Below are 23,162 nucleotides of genomic sequence, written 5' to 3'. Positions count from 1 at the left end.
GTTCTGCATTGTTGAGATGGACGGCTAATCGCCCTCCAGAACATCTGGTCCAGAGTCACTTAGCCAGGGGTCCATGATTTCATGGAGTCTCTAAGGTCTTTGTTTTTTAAACACTTTGATAACTGTATTTCAATAGAATGAGTTTCCTTTGTCACCCTGTATATTTTATTCTATGTATGTGAAAACATCCTAAAAAGGAGGCTTTGCCAGACTGTCCAAGGGGTCCTTCTCACAAAAGGGGTTGCTGTGAAACCCAAACAAGATAATGTATATAATGCAATGAATTGTCTTCCCCAGCTCCCCCTTTCCAGGGACTCCTAAAGGACAGAGACGGCTTCATTTTTGTGTTTGTATATCCAGCACCTGGTACACAATAGGTGCCTAATAAATGTTTGTTGAATTGTCCATTGAAATGAAGTGAAAATTAGATTGAATTTAAATGCAAATGAAATGAATAAAATTGTAACCCTAAGAAAAAAGGAGAAAATGTACCTTGAGGGCAGCTAGGTGGCACAATGGATACAAAGTGCTGGGTCTAGAGTCAGGAAAACTCATTTTCCTAAGTTCAAATCTGGCCTCAGACACTTACAAGCTGTGTGATCCTGAGCTAGTCACTTCACCCTGTCTGCCTCAGTTTCCTCATCTATAAAATGAGCTGGAGAAGAAAATGGCAAGCCACTCCAGTATCTTTGCCAAGAAAACCCCTAATGGGGTCATGAAAAGTCAGACACGATTGAATAATAATTACATTGCTGGGGTTGGCATGCCACAAATCCAAGTATGATGGTGACTTAACCTAGTGAGTGAACTATGAAGATGAGAGGCTACAATCAAGAAGAAGCTTAAGGGAGCAGCTAGGTGGCACAGTGGATGGATCACCGGCCCTGGATTCTGGAGTACCTGAGTTCAAATCTGGCCTCAGACACTTGGCACTTACTAGCTGTGTGACCCTGGGCAAGTCACTTAACCCCTGTTACCCCGCCAAAAAAAAAAAAAAGGAAGAAGAAGAAGCTTAAGACACTAAGGGAAAATCTACCAGAATCCTCTTGGCCTTGATGGCAAAGTCTCATCTTTGCTCTTCCTTAACACCATCAAAAAGTGTCAGAGCCAAAAAAAACCCCAGACTTGGTTGCCGCTTTCTCTTTTCTTCTTTTCTCATTTTCCTTTTCTTTTTTCCCCTTCTTCTTTTCTTCTCAGATAGGGTCTGCCCACCCCCACCCCCATCTCATTCAGATTAGAAGTACAGGGGCTACTCATGGGCCTGATGCTGTTACCAATTGCCACCAGTTTTGACCTGCTCTGGACCATCCCTCCTTAGACAACCCCGATGGCCCCACAGTTCAAAAGGGGCTCCTTATAGTGATGTCAAAAGTGCTGACCCCCGATCAGCTCAGCCCACTGTAGTTCAGAACTCCCAAGAGATGTGGCAGCCCCAGCTTCTCTGATAGCTAGGATTACAGGTGTGTACCCCTAAGCTGGGCTCAGTGACTCCACATTGGCAAGACAAACACTATAGGAGCTAGGTGACTTCTCTGTGAACCCTAAAAACTGGATTTGGGTTCAAAGTAACAAACAGAAAAAATAAACTAGTTTTCATCCCTACCCCAGATGAGTGTCCTTTTTTCCACTTCCCCTTCCTAACCCCCCTGCCCCCCAAAAAAGAATTGAAATTTTTAGAAATATTGTTGCATAGAGGGGGAGGGGGCAGGAGGAAAGGGAAGAAGGGGGAGGCCCATTCATCTTCACTAACAGGTATCAGGTATGAGAAAAATCTAATAGATGAGCTTCCTCAAATGGACAATAAAAGTTGCAAATAGATGCACAGTTCTCTTTAGTGTGCTCTGCATACAGAAAGCTGAAAAATAATTCCAAATATTTACCCACATAGAAAAAAAAAAGTAGTCATACCCTGCCAAGAAACATGATACTGTATTGCTAAAAGCAGTTTGAACAAATGTTGCCCTGAAATAACCATGTAAGTTCAGGCATAAGTCATACGCAAAGGCAAGAGGCCAGAACTGTAACTAGGGTGGGGTGATAAGACTTTGTACCAGGGTGCTTCATTTAGAGAGCCTGACTCAAAGGGTGCTAGGAGTCTTTGTAGTCTTTCAACAGCTATAAACAGCATAATTTAGTATGCAATAGGTAAAAATAAGTAAAATAGGAAGCTACCAGATGCCTTCAAATAGGGTGCACCTCTCCTTCCTGTGTCCTTCTTATGTCTCACTTCCACCCTTTTCCTCTAACCTTACAGGGTCTCATTCCTCTCTGTGTTCCAGGATCTCTGCTTCATCCTTATGGGCACAACTGAGAAACCCTTTGTGTGGCTTGCCTTGGGAATAGGCTGTGGTATTTGACCTATGCAGCAACAGGTATAATAGGAGTAGGAGTAGGAGTGGTGGTGGTGGTGGGAGTAGCAGTGATGGGAGTAGTAATGGTAGTGGTATTAGTGGTGGTGGTGGTGGTAGTGGTAATAGTAGCAGTAGTAATAGTAATAATGGCGGTAGTAGTTGTAGTAGAAGTCACAGGAGAAGGAAAAGGAGGAGTAGGAATAGTAAGAGCAATAGAATTTTATATAGCCCTTTCAAGTTTATAAAGTTCTTGACATGTACTATCTCATTCGACCCTCCCAAAAGCCCTTATAAGATAGGTGTTACTATTATCTTCAAGAAACTGAGAAGAAACTGAGACAGAGTGGTTGAGCAACTTGTCCAAGGTCACCCACTCCTTGATCTAAATTCCCTGACCCGAAGTCCAGCACAGCAGTCTGTGCTCCCAAGTGTATGTACAACACTTCTAGGATCTAATTCCATGAGGGGTATTTTAGTTAAGACAAAATTCTTAGGGGCAGCTAGGGGGCGCAGTGGATAAAGCACTTCCTGGATTCAGGAAGACCTGAGTTCAAAATCCAACCTCAGACACTTGACATTTACTAGCTGTGTGACCCTGGGCAAGTCACTTAACCCCCCTTGCCCCGCAAAAAACAAACAAACAAACAAGACAAAATTCTTTCCCTCAGATTTGGGGGACAACTTCTACTAGATAAATAAATCACATTGTCTCTCTGTTGGCCTCATTTTTTGAGTCCAGTTAATTCAATACAATATCCATCCTACAATACCACTGTAAATGTGTATGTAACACACACACATATACACGAATGATTTAAATCCCCAAGTCACATCATATATGCAATTTATGAGCTAGAATTTACATCTGAAGGGAAGCAGACTATTTATTTTCTTTAAGGAAGCTGACAGAAAATTTCCAGACACCAGTCATAACTGAAAAAATAACCACATATTCCCTAACAAGAGAAAGAAAATGTGTTCTTTTAGTAGTCTGTTAAAACTGTTTATTTCCTTAAGCTATCCAAAGGAAGCTACCCATCTTTCTTGTTCCATGAGTCACAAAGCTAAGTCTAAAGCATTAGGACAATAAATTGAAACTTTCCTCTGAAACTATGGCCAATAAAATTCATGAGATATGCAAACTGGTTAAATTAGCTTTGTAATGTTTAAGCTTAAAAAAAATCCTCTAATTGGCCGAGCTCACAGTGATGTGTCTGGCCACTTTCTCCTAGCCCTCTCCCAGAATTGGAACTGCAGGAAGGGAAGGGTCCAACCATGAGGGGTACCCAGAAAGCTAGAAGCCCGAAAGCTTGATAACTGGGCAAGGATGGGAGAGGAAGGTGGGGGGTGGGGTAGGAATTATTAAATCCAGACAGGCCTGTACTACTAATTCTTCTCTTCCTGATTAGTAAAAAAACAAAAACAAAACAAAAAAACCAACACACACACAAAGAGAAAGGAAAGAGTCACAGTATGGACTGAGTTATGCCTGTAGGTGGGCAGAAGTCCATTTATGGCAAAGTTGCCAATATTCTGCCCCAATTATAAACTTCTTTTCCATCTCTTCCCCCCACCATCTATTCTCTTCCTTGATGCTTTTTCTCACCCTTATACCTATTCTTCTATCCTTCCCTCATCTTATTTCTTTTCCCCTTTTCTCTTCTTTCCATATGACTGCCAATGGTATGCACAACTGATATAAGAACCAATATAGGCAATGATGTATCTGGCAGCTTCTTACCTCTTGGCCCTCAGAGCACTAGGCACAGAAGAGAAGTTGGGGGAATGAAATGGATTAGAGCCCTTGTATTTTTTTTAAAGCACCAGGACAGCTAGGATAGGGCAAACAGCTCTGGTTCAAAGAAATCTCCCTGCCTGACAAATCAAAAGTGGGATCAATACCTGTCTCATGAGTTCCTCCTGACGCATTCGGATTCTTTCTCTTTCCATCTGGATCCGCTGGAGGCGTAGTTTCTGCTGCTGCTGTTGCTGAGTGGTTAGGGCATTGGGCAAACTCATTAAGCCCGCCTGTGGGTTTGGGGCTGGGTGGTTCTGCTGGGACAGAGTGGTGTTAGATGCCATCTGCTGCTGGTGCTGGTGGTTCATCACTGTGGGAGAGGAAATGAGAAAATGTTTAAAGCTAAAGGCCCCAAATACCTTAAAAGACATGAGAAACTTTGAGAGAGTGGGTCAGACTCTTGAAATCTTTATGGAGAATTTTTTTCTTTCTCATTTATTAAAAGTTAATAATAATAAAATAAAAATAATCAAAATCATTCCTAGAGTGCTATAAGGTGTTTTTACAAAGTGCAAAACAAATTTTTTTAAAAGGTTTACAAAGTGCTTTATAAATATTATCTCAATGGATCCTCACAACATTCCTGGGAGTTATTACTCTTATCCCCATTTGACAGATGAGAAAAATCAAGGTAAATAGAAGTTAAATGACTGGCCCAGAGTCACCCTGTTAGTTTGTGACTAAGGCTGGAATTGAACTCAGTTCTTGCTGACAAGATCAATACCCTACCCAATGGCCATTCAGTGATAGCCATGGAGAGAACACTGAAGATATACCCTCAGTTCATATTCCTTTTTGGGAAACAAAGGATACTTTCGATCACAAGCACTTTGGTAAATGTTTGGTATGGATGATACTGATGACCCCCCCCCCAAAAAAATCCAAGTTCATATAAGTATAGAAATTACATTTTGCAATTGAATATTTTTTGTGAGTAATTAAATAAGGATTATGGCTTTCAAACGATTGTCTTTTTAGAGTGGATGTCTTGCTTAACCACTGGAAAGGTGATAAAGAACAAACAGGATGTCTTTCTATCCCTTTGCTTCTGAGAAAGGAGCAGTACTAAGGAAAACGTGGCATCATCTGACCAGCATACACCATCTCTAGCAGTTACTCAGAAAGAAAATCAGATGCTTGGTCTTCTTTGTATCGTGGTTTCTCACCTATTATATCATCTAGAAGCATAGCAGAAAGGGCTCTGACTCTGAAATCAAAAAAACTCCTACTTGTATGCATGACCTTGGGCAAGTCACTTAAAATCTCTGAGCCTCAGTTTCTTCAGCTGTAAATAGAAGGGATTGGACTAGATAACTTCTTTTTGGGGGGAGGGTGCCAATGAGGGTTAAGTGACTTGCCCAGGGTCACACACCCAGTAAGTGTCAAGTTTCTGAGGCTGGATTGCGCCATCTGGCTGCCCCTCTAGATAACTTCTAAGGTCCCTTCCAGCTCTGATCTCAGGTTCAAAGGATCATAGATTTATGATGGGACCTTAGAGATCATTGAGTCATATGATTACAGACCGAGATATAGAAGGAACCTCAAAGGTCATTAAGACGGACCCCATAATGTTGTATCTGGGGAAACTGAGTCCCCAAGAAGTTAAGTGATTTGTCCATTGTCTCACAGCTAGTAAGTGTCAGGGGAGATTTGAACCCAGGACCTCTTGACCCTATATCAATCACACTATCTTATTTCTTTTTTTGTTTGGGGTTTTTTTTTGGGGGGGGGCAGGGCTATGGGGGTTAAGTGACTTGCCCAAGGTCACAGAGCTAGTAAGTGTCAAGTGTCTGAAGCCGGATTTGAACTCAGGTACTCCTGAATCCAGGGCCGGTGCTTTATCCACTGCGCCACCTAGCTGCTCCCACACTATCTTATTTCAAAAGGCAGTTCACTAGGTTGAGGCCAAAGTTACATAAAGTAAAGCCACTGAAATGAACCCTCTTTCTGCCTCTTGTCAGATAAGTGAGAGTCTCCACTTGAAAGACTCTAAAGTAGCAACGGAACAAATCTCCCAACTAGCATGATGCTTTATACACAGTAGGTGCTTAATGAGTGCTTACTGACAGAGGAGCTAACAGACTGATCAATGACTCTAGAAACAAAGCATCCTCCCTGGTTTTCCCAGGTCATTTCCAGGATGAAGTTACTTCGCCACCACCACCCCCAAAAAGGTACACATTTATGCCTAAGTGAAGTGGCTTTCTATGGCAAGGGCTAATTCAGTCTCTTCCATAGAAATTCAGCTGAATCCCTGACCCAAGAGGAAGAGAACTTTTTAGACTTCCAGGTTAGGAATACTTTAAAATGTGATTTTACAGCAGACGCTTTTCAGCAAAGGAAGAGATGGCCTCTCAGCAGGTCCTTGACTAAAGAAGAGTAGGAAGTCATCCCCAGAAATCATTCCGCTTTCATATTCTGGGTGTAAACCTGGTTTCCACACACCAAGAATGCGCCCTGTTATTGAACCCTCTGAAGCAACCAGATCCTCCTCAACAGATTTTATTAATGTCTGAAACCTTATCTGGGGGAGTCTCAAACTGGGAAGAAAACCCTTCAAGGACCACACCCTTGCTGGAACATTCAAAGCACTCAGTTCTTAAAGGGAGCTCTCCCGGGAGGGAAGGAGGGAGGGAGGGTGGATCGAGGGAACAGGCTTTTTCCAATTAAAGTTAGATTCAACCCACTCAAAGCTCAGCATGTCTGCTGGCCAACAGAAATAGAGGTCAGAAGATAGCAGTGCTCCAACAATGAGACTGCTTTTTAAAAGCGATGGTGGCACTTTTTGTAGGAGCAAGGAACCAGAAACAAAGGAGATGCTTATCCGCAGAGAAATGGCTCAACTAATTGTGCTACATGAAAGAAGTAGAGTAGAACTACATTGTAACAAACAGAGAAGCATAGGAAGACTTATGTGAACTGATGTGAAGTCAAGTTAGCAGAACCATGAAAACAATATTCAGAGTGACTATGATGATGCAAATATATATACACACACACATACAAGTATGTATGTGTTTATGTATGTACACATGCATGCATGTGTGGATATATGTACATACATACACATAGCTAAGCAGCCAGGAGGCATGGAGGATAGAGCACGTGACCCAGAAACACCTGAGTTCAAATCCTTCCTCAAATACTTCCTCTGTGACCTTGGCCACAGACCTCTGTTTGCCTGTTAATTCATCTAAAAAGGGGGAATAATAGATGATGATAATAATAATCTACCTGTCAGGGTACTTGTGGAGATAAAATGAGAAAATATTAGTAAGGCACTTTGTACCTTATTCCCCAACAGATACTCTTCAATCCAATGACACTGACCTCCTGGCTGTTCCACAAACACACTTCATCCCTCAGCTCTAGGCATTTTCTCTGGTTGTCTCCCATGCCTGGAATGGTCTCCCACCTCTGCTCTGATTACTGACCTCCCAAATTTAACTCCCAACTAAGATCCCACCTTCTAAATGAAGCCTTCCCTAACAATGAAGATCATGCCAATACCTTCTCTTGGTTAATTATTCCTTGTTTATCCTGTACATAGCTTGCTTTGTTCATATTTGTTTATGTGTTGTCTCCATTAGATTATGTTTTCATGCTGTCACCATTAGATTATAAATCTTTGAAGGACTGTCTTTTGCCTCTGTTCATATCCCTAGCACTTAGCACAGTGCCCGGCACATGGTAGACACTGAATGGAATTGAAATGCTATGATGATGATGAAACTGAATTCTGGGAAATTATTTTGACCCAGATTGACCATGAACAAGACGTGAGAAACTGTAACTCCCTTCCTCCTTTGCAGAGGTGGAAGACTATGCATTTATTTAATATATAAACAGGTTGAGATAATGACCGAGATGCCTCCAAGGCAAACAGAGATGGAGTGACTTGCCCAGGTTCACACAGCTAATAAGTATCTGAGGCCAGATTTGAACTTAAAGACAGGAGACACTCTGGCTCTCTGCTCTTCAAGGACAGATTATGGGGGAAAAAAAATAACGTTTGTCTGTGGGTTTTCCTAGACTAAGAAATGGTAAGGGGGCAGTGGATAAAGCACCGGCCCTGGATTCAGGAGGACCTGAGTTCAAATTCTACCTCAGACACTTGACACTTACTAGCTGTGTGACCCTGAGCAAGTCATTTAACCCATATAGCCCTACCAAAAAAAAAAAAAAAGATCACAAAAATCATTTAGAAACACCTCCTTATTTTACAGATGAGAAAATGAAGGCCAAGAAAGGAGAAATGCCAGTCATACTGACAATGAATGGAATACTGTGGGTTCTGCAAGTGATAATCCTGCTTCTTAAAAGGGCAGAACACTACTTCAGCTTATAATATGTATATTCAGAAAGTTCTTCCAAATGTACTATCCGAAGCCAGACTGGATGATGGGCAGACTGCCATAGGCCTCCTGAGAAAAGCTAATGACCTCCTCCACACTGTTCCTTTGCCAGTCTCGGCAGAAAGAAAGAACCCAAACAGAACCTGTTCCATCCCAGCAAAAATGCATCAGATCACTGACAGGGACGTCTTTTGCTTTTCTTTCCAGGAGAATAAGAATTGACATCTCACATTGGTCTTACTTTCATTGTTGCTTTCATCGGAAAGAAGGTCGAAAGCCCTCAAAATGAATTGGCTTCTTGATCACTATTTTTGGAAATGGATGAGTTTGTTCAACATAGAGATCTGGCCCCTTCCAGGATAACAGAAAGCAGAGAAGATGGAATTCCATTCAGCAAACATTTTGTTAAAATAATCTATAACGTATAATGTATATAAAGCATTGTATTGGCAAAATCCACAAATGGATAAGATTGTGGCTGGTCCCAATAGTCCAGTACGAGAGGGAAACCATTACTCACCACCACCACCACCACCACCATCATCATCGTTGTCCTCGTCATCAGGGATGCAGTGGATAGAGCATTGGCCCTGAATTCAGGAGGACCTGAGTTCAAATCCAGCCTGAGACACTTAACACTTTCTAGCTGTGTGATCTTGGTCAAGTCACTTAACCCTCATTGCCCCCCAATAAAGACAAATCATCATTATTGTCATTGTCATCATCATTACCACCATCAAATAATAATCAAAGGAAGAATGTGAAGGTATAATAAGAAAGGGGGTATGGAATGGTGACTAGAGAATCAGTCTTGGAGACACAGATTGGCTGTGGGACCCTGAGCAAGGTAGGCTCTTAACTACTCAGTGCTCCTATTCTGCTATGATGAGGAACCAAAGAAAATTGCTGACCTATGGTGGTAGACTGATTTTCCTCATTGGAAGTTCATTTATGCCAATGAAATAATGGGTCCGGAACAAAAAAATAAGAAAGGTACAGAGTATAATGTGCCTTATCTGACTTTCTTTGAATGGCCAAAAGATACTTTTTCAGAGGACTGTGGCATAATGGAAAGAACACTACATTTGAACTTAGTTCTACATGGTACTTGACACTTACTAGCTGTGCGACCCTGGGCAAGTCACTTAACCCTCATTGCCCTGTAAAAAATAAATAAATAAAAATAATTTAAATTGTGTCAAGTCCTTTAATCTTCTGTTTTGATAGTGTCATTTGATGCCAAGTAATTCAGCAGTACTTTATATTAAGGATATTTGAATAAATAAAAATAAGCTGTATGCTAAGTATTCACCTAAAGGATACCATAAACTCCATATCCTTTGAACATTTGGTGGGGGTGGCGAGGCAATTGGGGTTAAGTGACTTGCCCAGGGTCACTTAGCTGCCCCCTCAACACGTATTTTTACAAGGAGATTAAATACCCACATGGTCCAATCTGCTGGCCATTTCGAAAATTCATTTATCAACCAATCAATGAGGATTTATTTTTTGTACCTGGCAGGCCCTGGTCATAAGGAGAAAAAGTGACTGAATCAACATGAACTCATCACCACACCTGGAAAAACAACTCAGAACTCACTCTCATAATCTTGGGTCAGCAAGGTATTCCTATAGGCATTAATAGAGGGTATGTTGGCTGAAGGAGAGTGAACTGGGTCAGAAGACATAAGAAATAGCCATGCTCATTCTTTCCAACTTGGCATTGTTGATGTTATGTTAAAGTCATCCTTAAGATATTAAAGGGTTCACTGGTATGAAATCTGTAAAAGGAGGGGGAAAGTGAAGTAAACACACAAGAATGATTTAAAGAATACACAATTTGGGGGTAGCTAGGTGGCACAGTGGATAAAGCACAGGCCCTGGATTCATGAGGACCTGAGTTCAAATCCCGCCTCTGACACTTGACACTTACTAGCTGTGTGACCCTGGGCAAGTCACTTAACCCTCACTGCCCTGCAAAAAGAAAAATAAAGGAATACACAATTTCAAGTTGCAAGGTAGCCCAGAGATCATCTAGTCCAATCTCTTCAGTTTAGAAATAGCATTTTCAGAGTTAAAGATTTGAACCAAATTCCAAGTATTTGCACTGTTATAGAACTAAGAGACCGGCTAATGGGTAACATAAACACCAGAAAACACTACCTTTGGATATGAACTATGAAAAAAATCTTTTCTTCTTGTTCTGTCTTTCAAGACTAGTTTGGTAAATTAAATCAAAAGCTCACAAAATCAAGGAAATATAGGCTCTTTAAGGGCAAGGCCTTTTTTTGGGGGGAGAGGGGAAGCGGGGAGGGTGTCCCAAGTATCTAGCATGGTGTATGGCATATAGTAGGTGCTTAATTAATGATTATTGAAAAAATGAATGAGTTTATAATTCTGGATGATTCACAGAGCTATAGATGAACTTAACAACTGCCAAGTCCAAAACCTTCATTTTATAGATGAAGGACATAAAGTTAAGTAATGTGACTAAAGTCATGCAGATGAAGCTGAACTTAGGAATCCAGGCCTCTCCCAATTTATTTATTTTTTTTGGTGAGGCAATTGGGGTTAAGTGACTTGCCCAGGGTCACACAGCTAGTAAGTGTTAAGTGTCTGAGGCCAGATTTGAACTCAGGTCCTCATGAATCCAGGGCCGGTGTGCTCTATTCACTGCGCCACCTAGCTGCCCCCGGGTCTCCCAATTCTTAGTTCCACATGCCTTCTATAGCACCTCAGAACCAGAAGGCAAATGAACGCCCCTAGCCCTTGCCCCCTTTCCTCCCCGACCTCCACAAACACATAATGAATAAAGCTAAACATTCAGACTAAAGTTGAATGCTGTCTGTTTTGTTGACTTGCACCTATAATTGTAGCAAGATTGATAAACAAGCTTCTTTTTCCCATTTGGGGAAATACAGCAGCTTCTATTGCCCAGTTCTATTATTAAAGGTGTTTTATTTGGAGTCAAAAGGTCTGCATGTGGATTCCAGCTGTTTGACCTTACACAAGTCATTTAACTTCTCAGAACCTCCATTTTCTCATCTGTAAACTGAGGGAGATTAAATTCATTGACCTCTACTTCAAGGGCTAGAATCCTTAACTAAGGTCTAAAAAGGCTACATAAGAGGTAAGTTAACTTTAAAAAAAATACAAGAATATTGATTAAAGAAATGCAGATTAAAACAACTCTGAGGTACTATCCCATAATCTATCAGATTGCCTAATACGACAGAAAAGAAAAATGATGAATATTGGAGAGAATGTGGGAAAATTGGGACACTAATGCCTCGTTGGTGGAGTTGTAAACTTATCCAACCATTCTGGAGAACAATTTGAAACTATGCCCAAAAGGCTTTAATCTGTGCATACCCTTTGACCCAACATTACTACTACTAGGTTTGTATGCCAAAGAGATTTGAAGGGAAAAAAAAAAAAAGAAAGGAAAGGATGTATATATACAAAAATGTTTTATAGCAGCTCTTTTCCAGTGGGAAAGAATTGGAAATTGAGGGGCTGTCCATCAAATGGGGAATGGCTGAATAAGTTGTGGCATGTGATTATAATGGAATACTATTGTACTATAAGAAATAATGAGAAGGATGCTTTCAAAAAAGACCTGGAAAAACTTACATGAACTGAATTAAAATGAAGTGAGCAGAAGCAGGAGAACATTGTAGATAATAATAGCAATATTATATGATATCGACTGTGCATGACTTAGCTGGTCTTAGAAATACAGTGATCTAAGACAATTCTGAAGGACTCATGATGAAAAATGTGATCCCCCTCCAGAGAAAGAATCTGAATGCCGATTGAAAACTACTTGTAAAACTTTATTTATTTTTCTTATCTGTGTTTTCTTTCACATAACTAATACTGAAATGTTTGGCACAACTGCACATGCATAACCTATATCAAATTGCTTGCTTTCTCAATGTGTGGGGGGGAGATGAGGGGGTGGAAAAGGGGAGGGAGGGAGAGAATTTGGAACTCAAATTTAAAAAACTGAATGTTAAAAATTTTTACATGGAATTGGAGAAAAATAAGATTTTAAAAAATAAAACACAAAAAGAGGAAAATGGAAGGGATTTCTGTTTTAAACTTGGGTAAAGGGGAATAGCGGAAAGAGGGCAGTCACATCCTTCTGGAGCCAGAAGCTTCAGACTGTGAAGGAGCTAAGTGAATCAGAGGCTGCCCCAGCTGCTTTCCTGGAATTTTTGACAAATGTCCTCTTGGCCTGGAAGAGGTATAATGCCTAGCTTTCCTATGTCCTGGATTGCCTCTCCCTCCCTCCCTCCCTCTCTCTCTCTCTCTCTCTCTCTCTCTCTCTCTCTCTCTCTCTCTCTCTCTCTCTCTCTCTCTCTCTCTCTCTCTCTCCCTCTACCCCCCCCCCATCTCCCTCCTTCCCTCTCTGTCTCTGTCTCTTAAATAGACTTTGTTTGCAAAACCCAAGCCAAATGAAGAAAATAAAACCATATGGTTAGGCTTAAGAATAAAAACCAGAATAGGCACTGAGCTATGAGTGCATTTTGTCAAAAACGAACAGTGCCCGGCTCATTGGCAGTCACCAGCATTCCAGTATTAGGGCCCTCAGCCTCTGAATCAACAGACTCAGAATTTACCTTGCTTCTCTTCTCCAAATGCTCTTCCCAAAGGACTGGTTTATGGTTTTCTGCCTCTTTCTTTTTCCTCCCATGAGTACATGGGTAGATGACACTTCTATATTCCCAACCCTTTAAAAAAAAAGGACTCTTCACCAAGCCCTCCAATCTCGTTTCAGCCAACATGACAAAAGATAAATGTATTGAGCCAAAGGTGTAAGGCCTAGCCCAGTGAATTCTGGAACAGGAATGGTTTCCATTTCCAGTTTCCATTTCCTCCCCTCAAAAGCATTGGGTCTATTTCCATGTCTAGTAAAATGTGAGTTTTTTTAAAAGACATTTTTATTATCAACTTAAACAACCCAAAGAAACATCAGCATTTTCATATGTATACTATAAGATTTTAATGCAGATCTCAAGTGCAGATTACTTTTCTATTAAGTATAACATATGAATATATTAAGGGATAAATTCAGCATATAACTTTCAAGGCTGTCCTATTTGTCTGCACTTCTTTCCAGTCTTTACATTGTTCTCTTCTGTGGTTTTTTTTTAAATGCTTTAATGATCCTCTTTTTCTTTTTTCTATTCTATTTCTACATTCCCTTTCCCTTTCATACCCCTGGAATAGAATTTACAAAGCCAAGATTTATACAGCAAGGAGGTACTTCAAGAATCTGAGAATTTGCTGGCATGGGTATGTATTTCTTTTGCCTATGCAAAACATCACGATGGCTTAGAAAAGGGATGCCAGAGATGATATGTCTGAAAATATCATCATCCTTTGGACAGTCTGCTGATGAGATACTCTAAACTTAACTAGGCGTGGACCATAGATGTGAAATTGATTCTGTACCCCCCCCTTCTTATAACCTTTACAAAGGGTTTGTGTTTCAGGTGCACCAGCCTTCAAGAACCCAGTAGAGTGGAGAGAGCACAGGAGTTCAGAGTCAGGAAGATCTAAGTTTAAACACTTCCAGTTCCTAATCCATGGTCTTCAATGAGGACTCAATGTAGGACCAGGGCTTGTAGGGGTTAGATAGCTCTTCACTCTCACTATTTTACTCCAAAAAGCAAATATCTTGGAAAACATTCATGTGACATTGCTAATCTGTTGAGACTTATTATCACAAGCACTTTCTTAGCACTTTCTTCAGCAAATACAATACTAATGTCTCCCATCCAAGATATTTCCACAAATAGTCAAAACTACAAGGGATTCTCCAGAGACCCTCAATCTCTCAGGATATACACCAAGACTTCACGTCTGTGCTTTCAATCCAATGTACACAGTGCTTGAGAAGACAGAATATTAACATAAAATTTAACTTCAAAAAATCATAACAAAGGTGGGCTGTTATAAGCACCAGAAGAGAGATGCAATCAAAGGACTATGGGAGGGGCAGCTAGGTGGCGCAGTGGATAAAGCACCGGCCCTGGATTCAGGAGTACCTGAGTTCAAATCCGGCTTCAGACACTTGACACTTAACTAGCTGTGGGACCCTGGGCAAGTCACTTAACCCCCATTGCCCCGCAAAAAAAAAAAAAAAAAAGGACTATGGGAATTCTAACGAAACATATTTTCAAGTTTCCAGGCAGGGTCAGACCACAAAAGTCAGAGGGACAACAAACATTGTCAAGTCAATTGAATTCAAGTATTTACAAAGCACCTGCTATGTGTTAATTACCATAACAACAACCTATTAATAACTTAATATCTCAGGAGCTGAGGATGAAAACATGAAAAAAAAAGAAATGGAATAACCTCTTCACAGGCAAGGCAACATAGTATAGCAGCAAGAGGACTAGAATTTAAATTCTAGTTGATGCCAATAGCTGTATAATGTTGGGGAGTCATTTAACCTCCAAGAGTCTCAATTTTCTCATTCAGAGATAATACTTTCACTAAATAGATATAAATAGATAGAATGGTAGGCTTGAAGTTAGAGAGATTTGGTTTTAAATCCTGCCTTTGATATTTCACTTGCTGCGTTACCACAGACAAGTCACTGAACCTCTCTAACCCTCAGTTTCCTCATCTGTAAAATGGGAAACTGATTAAATAGATGAAACATTTATTAAGCTGTTACTACTTGTCGGGCACTGTGCTAAGTGCTGGGAACATAAGGAAGCTAATTGGCACAGTGGATAGCAGGCTGGAATACCTGAGTTCAAATCTGGCTACTTACTAGGTGTTGTGAACTTGGGCAAATCACTTAAACTCTTCCAGCCTCAGTTTCCACATCTTTAAAATGGGGCTAATAATAGCACCTACTGGTGCAGCTAGGTGGTGCAGTGGATAAAGCACCAGCCCTGAAATCAGGAGGACCTGAGTTCAAATCCAGCCTCAGACACTTGACACTTACTAGCTGTGTGACCCTGGGCAAGTCACTTAACCCCAATTGCCTCACCAAAAAAAAAACCCCAAAAAACAAAAACTAGCACCTATTTCTCAGGGTTGTTGTGAGGATCAAATGAGATAAGAATTGTTAAAGTGCTACATAAATGCTGGCATTTATAAAAAGAAAGAACGTCCTTGGAAGTTTCCATTCTAATGGGAGAAAACAAGGCATATAAGGAACTGAAAGGGATGGGGAGAGAGGGGGAACCCTTAAAGAATCTGCCAATTGGAAAAGTCTTAGCTAGATTAGAAATGAGCTAAGATCACCTGCAGCACCTACTCATAGGCTGTTTGTGGTGATGGCTCAAAGGAGCTGTCAAGTCAGCTGGCATTTTTTAAAGTGCCTACTATGTGCCAAGCACTGTGCTAAGTGCCAGGGAGACAAAGAAAGGTAAAAAAACAAACAAGCAAACTGAGACTACACATAACGCTCTTTGCAAACATTACAATGCTATAGGAATGTTGAAGTTTATATTATAATTATTACTATGAATACTCATTATTATTTCCATTACCTCACAAGATTGCAAGTATTAAACAAGATTTCTTCATGAAGTTATCTGTAAACCATCCATAAAGCACCACATAATTATCGACACTATTATTACCAAGAGGCCGCTGAGAGGCTCAGTGGATAAAGAGCTGGGCCTGAAGTCAGGAACAGTCATGTTTGTGAATTCAAAACTGACCTCTGACACAAACTGCATGGCCCAAGGTGGGGTGAGGGGGGGCGTCCAGACCTGTGATTTCATTGGTGAAGATGACTTCCAGTGAGGAAACACCTGCTACCAATGAAGATAGGCAAGTACTCCTGCAGCCCTCCTTGAATACATCACAGGTGCTTAATAAATGTTTATTGATCTGACTCAACACTATTTGAATGAGAGAGGAGAGAAGGTGCATAGAATGCCAAAGTCTTGAGCAGTTGAGACCCAAAGGGAAAGGTTTCAGAAAGATACTAAGAAGGGCAGCTAGGTGGCGCAGTTGATAGAGCACCAGCCCTAGATTCAGGAGGATCTGAGTTCAAATCTGGCCTCAGACACTTGACACTTACTAGCTGTGTGACCCTGGGCAAGTCACTTAACCCTTATTGCGGAGGAGGAGGAGGAGGAGGAGGAGGAGGAGGAGGAGGAGGAGGAGGAGGAGGAGGAGGAGGAGGAGGAGGAGGAGGAGGAGGAGGAGAACTTGGGTTTTTTCTGGGCAGCTAGGTTGAACAGTGGATAGAGCACTGGCCCTGGATTCAGGAGGACCTGAGTTCAAATCTCTTCCTCAGACACTTAACACTTACTAACTGTATGACCCTGGGCAAGTCACTTAACCCCAATTGCCTCACCAAAAAAAGAAAGAAAGATACTAAGGCAGGCAAGCTACCCCCATATGTGTGTATATATGTGTAATGTGTATATGTATGTGTGTTCGTATACATATACATATATGTATATATAAATGGTTTATATATAAGATATAAATTGAAGATATGTGAGTGTATATATGTATATATGTGTGTATAGATGTATGTGTGAATATGTATATGTATGTATATATTCCCCCTCAACTACCAATCAATCAGGGGCAGATAGGTGGTGCAGTGGATAGAGCACTGGCCTTAGATTCAGAAGGATCTGACTTCAAATCCAGCCTCAGACACTTGACACTGGCTGTGTGACCCTGGGCAAGTCACTTAAGCTTCATTGCCCCAAGCAAAAAAACCAAAAAACCAAAAACAATCAATCTCTGCTGGTTATACACCCACAATCAATCAAGCAATCAATCAACATTTATTAAGCATCTACTACGCGCCAGGCACTGTGTTAAGTGTTGGGGATAAAAAAAAGGCGAAAGACAGTCCCTGCCCCGCAGGTGTTCCCAGTGTGGGAAGATGACATGCAAACAAATGTGTATAAAACAAGCTATAGACAGGATAAACAGGAAATAATTAACAGAGAGAAGGCACAGGCACTTTTTTTTTTAAGTAAGGCAATTGGGGTTAAGTGACTTGCCCAGGGTCACACAGCTAGTAAGTGTTAAGTGTCTGAGGCTGGATTTGAACTCAGGTATTCCTGACTCCAGGGCCGGTGCTCTATCCACTGCACCACCTAGCTGCCCCCGACACAGGCACTTTTAATTGTGAAGGAGTGAAGTGGGGACATTTGCTGTCCAGGCCTAAGTCCCTGGATTGATGTACCTCATTGGCTTTTACCTGGACTGCAAGCAGCCTTGCTCCTCAGGGGATTAAATGCCTGCGATTCTACACTTAGCATTTAATCCATTTAATGCTCACACACACACACCCCCCACCCCACCCCCACCATGATAACCCTGAACTAGGACATTACTTTCCACTCTGCAGAGTGAATAGCATTATTCCCTAAAGGAATTCAGAGTTAATTTTCCAGTAAGCTGAACCAGAAAATCAATATATATAATACAACTACAGTGGAAATTTCTTTAAAGCAATGTAGGCAGCATGATACTTAGAAAGAACAGTCAATATTTCTGTAATTGAGGACCTGAATTCAAATTTCACTGCTAACAATTTCTGCTATATGACCTTAGGAAAGTCATTTTTCAAACTCTCTGGGTCTCCATTTCCTTAACTATAAAATGAGGGGGCCAGATTAAAACTCTGGCTCCAAACCTAGAACTTTCTCATAAGAGTGGGGGGTGTAACTGAATCAGTCAATCACCTCATCCAAGCTGAAATAACCATGACAATAGTGTAGCCATTTTACCAGGGGAGAATACATCTATTTGATTAATCAATCAATCAGAGATTTCACCTAGGCACAGAAAAAGTCCTTGAACAATCTGGAAGGAATGCAGGTCACTAGATGAAGTGAAGTGATGCTACATAGGGGTATCCTGGGATTAGAGGGGAGCCTACGAAAAGGAGTCCCAGCTAAGCCTCTGAGAAGAATTACTTTGGGAAGGTGAGGGAGAAAAGGCTCTATCCCCCCCCCCCCATCACTGGAAGTCCATGTAAATTTTTTTTTGGGGGGGAGGGGGGGAAGGCAATGAGGGTTAAGTGACTTGGCCAGGGTCACACAGGTAGTAAGTTTTAAGTATCTGAAGCTGGATTTGAACTCAGGTCCTCCTGAATCCAGGGCCAGTGCTTTAAGTCCATGTAAATTTCAAACTATCCTGAAGATCTAGATTAAGTTCTGGATAAGCATCCTAGCAATGTTCCAAAAGAGTATAGTGACTAAGAGCAGTGTCTGCAAATGGGAGTGAGGATGGGCATTTGAGACACTCTGAAGATAGAAACTTTAGGATTCTATGAGAAGTCCAGCAGAAAGCCTAAGGGGAAATTCCTGAGGGGCTTGTGAAAGAGAGAAAGGGAACTCAAGCAAAAGATTTCCAGGAGCTCTGAGCTCCTCTGTTTGCCATGTATCTCTCTAAGCATGAGGCCACTTTTCCCAGCTCTCTGCTGTACTTATGGGAAAGTGATTTCCTCAGACTTTTGGGGAGAAGTTTTATATGAACTATTCTTACTGTGCTCTAGTAAATCCCATTCTTTTCTTTTCTTTCTTTTTTTTTTTTTGGCTAGGCAATTGGGGTTAAGTGACTTGCCCAGGGTCACACAGCTAGTACGTGTTAAGTGTCTGAGGTCGAATTTGAACTCAGGTCCTCCTGCCTCCAGGGCCGGTGCTCTATCCACTGCGCCACCTAGCTGCCCCCTAATAAATCCAATTCTCTACAAGTTGATGAAGTCTGGCTGACTCATTGTAATCAATTGATTATCAAAAGGAAGTAGATCAGTGGGGGCTCCTAGAAACCACCTCTCAAAGGTTGTAGTCCTAGAACCCCGAAAGAGAACACAGTAGCTGCCTCCTAGGCACCTCATCCACCAGTAGAATGAGAGTCGAAATAGTAGCTTACAGAGCCTGTGTTAAACTAGGAAACCAAACATTGTAAAATGATCATGAATGGACTTGACATCCCCAAAAGAAATGAGGATGCCCCTTCACTGAAGAGGTATGGGAATATGAGTGTGGAATGCTGCATAGGATGTCAGATCTGATTGATGTGCTGGTTAGTTTGTTGAACTAATCTCTCTCTTTTTTTTTTAATTCTACAGGTAGCTCTTTGAGAATTGGAAAGGGAGAAATATATTTGAAGAGGAAGGGGATATGAATCAAAAGAAATCTATTAAACTATTTAAAAGGCTGACTGAGCCAACTCAGTGCAGTCAATAAAGCAAATCCTCCCTCAGATACATCCCAGCTGTGTGACCCTGGACAAGTCACTTAACCTCTCTGGCTCACTTTCCCTATCTATTAAAATATCTATAGATAAGAGCACAGGGTTATTGTGAGGATCAAGTGAGATGACACACATAAAGTTCTTTGCAAAACTTAAAGTGCTAAGTAAATGCTAGCTACCACTATCAAATCACTTTTGTTTTTAAAATTGGGACCTAGGTATCTATAGGATCATAGATTTGTAGCTATAAAGGACCTCAGAAGTCTCTCTCTCTGCCCCCTCAACTCACTTTTTTTTGGGGGGGGGGCAGGGCAATGAGGGTTAAGTGACTTATCCAGGGTCACACAGCTAGTTAAGTGTCAAATGTCTGAGGCTGGATTGGAACTCAGGTCCTCCTAAATCCAAGGCCAGGGCTTTATCCACACTGCGCCAACCAGCTGCCCCCTCAACTCATTTTCAATGGTGACATTCCCAATCCCTGTTCAGGTGCAGGGTTAGGCACTATAATCCATTGAGTCAAACTCAACTTTACAATTTTTTTTCACTAGCCTCTTCCCTTCAGGCCAACACCTGGCAATTATCAAATAATGCTTTCATATTGAAAATAAAGGTCAGTCTGTCTAGACTAAGCTTTGATGGGTTCCTCTCTGGATTACCGGGGGAGCATCCTATGTAGAAAATGAATAATCAGTGAGGGATTATTACCTATCCACCAGACTCAGTCCTCTTGGGATTTTAAGGAAACAGGTGCTATTGATGACATTACATGAAATGGCCCCCAAAAGAGGCAGAAGGCTGATATCTGAGGTGCAGGAAGTCTTTCATGGGGACTATCTGGCTGACACACACACACACACACACACACACACACACACACACACACACACACACACATATGAAAGCTTACATAACAAATACAGTTCTCTGTTGGCTCTTCCTGTGATTAAGATTCAATGTTATCTTCCTAATAGATTCTACAGCTCTTCACACAAGACTTATAAAAGATGAAGGTTTCCCCTTGCCCGCCAATCCAAAAACAATAGGCTCTGCTTCAGATTACCCTGTGAATAGCAGCTCAAATTTAGTACGAGTTAGACTTGAGGTTATAATGGGATAAGAGGAATCAGACAAGAACAAGTTCAAAATAAAAAGATTGAAATTAGCACTGGATGGAACCTTAGTAACCGTGGAGTCCAACTCCTGTATTTCACAGATGAGAATCTCAAAGCTCAGGAACATTGTGATTGTTTTTGCTTAATATACAAGTAATACATGCCAGAGCCAGGTTTGAAACCAGGTCCTTGACTCCAAATCCAAGGCTCTTTCCACTTAACCATATTACTCTCCTCTTATTAGATGGGTTTATTGTGTAAGAAGTAGCATTACAGATATCGACGATTGGGAAAGGATGTAGGCCTGTCATATAGAAGGAACGAAGAACTAAATGTGGGCAGATCTCACTGAGAGTGGGGAAAGTAAGAAAACCAACAGCCAGCCATGCAAACCCATGACAACAACGGTTATATCTGGTGTACGTGAACATTGAAAAAGAACAACACTCAGCTGTGTTTCAAAATAATTGTTTTCCTTTGTAACCCAATGCATCTTATTTTACATATTTAAAAACATTACTTGGGGCAGCTAGGTGGTACAATGGATAAAGCACCGGCTCTGAATTCAGGAGGACCTGAGTTCAAATGAGGCCTCAGACACTTGACACTTACTAGCTGTGTGACCCTGGGCAAGTCACTTAACCCCAATTGCCCTGCAAAAAAAACCCAACAACAACAAAAAACATTACTGCGAGATGGGGTCCGTGAGCTTTATAGCAGATACACAAAAAGGCTAAGAAACTAGAGAAGATTTGTCAAAGTTGTACAGACAAGTGTGAGAGAAGCTGAACTTGGGAGGGGTTGATATCTGTGACAGTGAAGAGAGGACTGATACTAATGAGATCATGGATTTGTTGAAGCATATGATCATCTGCAGATGAATTCATATACAACCACCACCACCACTACCATCCTCATCATAGCTAACATTCACATAGTGCCTTAAGGTTTGCAAAATGCTTCCCAAATATTGCTCTTGATCCTCACAACAGCTCTGTGAGGTACGTGTTTTAATCAGCCCCATTTTACAGTTGACAAAGCTGAAGCAAACAGAGGTTAAGTGACTTGCCCAGAGTCGCACAGCTATTAAATTTCTGAGGCTATGTTAGAACTCATATCTTCTTCACTCTGATCCAACAGAATCCTTTATTGTGGAGTTATGCATTGATATAACCCCAGGCTAATCCCTGCAACTTTTTTCTTTTCCTTCGGGGCAGTGAGGGTTAAGTGACTTGCCCAGGGTCATATAGCTAGTAAGAGTTAAGTGTCTGAGGTCAGATTTGAACTTAGGTCCTCCTGAATCCAGGGCCGATGCTTTATGCACTGAACCACCTAGCTGCCCCAATCCCTGCAATTTTTATTGTAATAGTCCTTAGATCAAGGGTTAACTTGGGGTCTGTGAACTTTAAAAACATGCACACACACACACACACACACACACACACACACATATTTTGATAAATGAATTTCACTATCAATGGTTTTCTTTGTAATTTTGGGTAGATTATTTTATATTTTTTAAAACATTCTAAAAAAGGGACTCCCCTTCAACAGACTTGCCAAAGGGATCCATGATACAAAAAACATTGAGAACCCCTGAATGGGAAAATCTTTTAGTCCAATTGTCTCATTTTATGGACAAGGAAACTGAGGCCCAGAGATAGAACACAGTTTTTCCATGACCACACTGAATTTTTGTGTCATACTAAACCTGGATTCCAGGTCTCCTGATTCTCAGGCCACTACTCCTTCAATCAATCAGTCCATCAGTCCATCAATCAGCATTTATTATATTCTGCAAAGGGCCAGGCTCTGTGCTAGGTGCTCAGGTTACAATTACAAAGAATGTGACAGTTCCAAGGAGTCCCTGCTTTCTTCCCTTGGGCTGCCCTCAAAGTAACGTTGTTTTTTATTGGACTTAATAGGAAATAGATTCAGGCTCAGTGCTTTTGCTCCATTAAAACAGAAACACTATTAGACATTCTACTTTATAACTAACTCAGCAAGGTCTAAAGGAGGAAGGGGCAGCTCCTGGCATCAGGTCTTACTGGGCCTCCCGGCTCAGATGTCTTCTGGGCAGAATGATTTACAAGTAGAAGGCCAAAATATACAGGTGTAAATTGTTCCTGACATGTGTGCCTCTCCCAGCTCCTCCAACTTTGATGATTCCAATGTCAGAAGTGCAGCTGCACCTTTTTCTCTCTGCTTATGGGCAGCCTGTGGCTTCATTCATGTGAACTGGCCAGCATCAGGTGTCCTGCAGCCTTGGTCTGATGTAAAACACATGTCAGCCAAGGTAGAAAGAAAACTCCAGCCATATTACGGTTTTGTCTCAGTC

At 41.3% G+C, this 23,162-nt stretch overlaps 1 protein-coding gene across 1 annotated transcript in view; it reads right to left on the bottom strand.

Annotated features, from left to right (window-relative positions):
• Positions 1–23,162, bottom strand: part of WWTR1 (WW domain containing transcription regulator 1) — a 181,416-nt gene that overhangs the window by 22,179 nt on the left and 136,075 nt on the right. Inside the window, exon 3 of the mRNA XM_043997471.1 lies at positions 4,254–4,459. Within this exon, the coding sequence (XP_043853406.1) occupies positions 4,254–4,459 (206 nt within the window). The remainder of the gene's footprint in view (positions 1–4,253; positions 4,460–23,162) is intronic.

The sequence above is a fragment of the Dromiciops gliroides genome, chromosome 3 (assembly GCF_019393635.1).
Source record: "Dromiciops gliroides isolate mDroGli1 chromosome 3, mDroGli1.pri, whole genome shotgun sequence".
NCBI lineage: Eukaryota > Metazoa > Chordata > Mammalia > Microbiotheria > Microbiotheriidae > Dromiciops > Dromiciops gliroides.
Note: the sequence above shows the minus strand (reverse complement) of the source record. Positions and strands in the feature narration are given on the sequence as shown.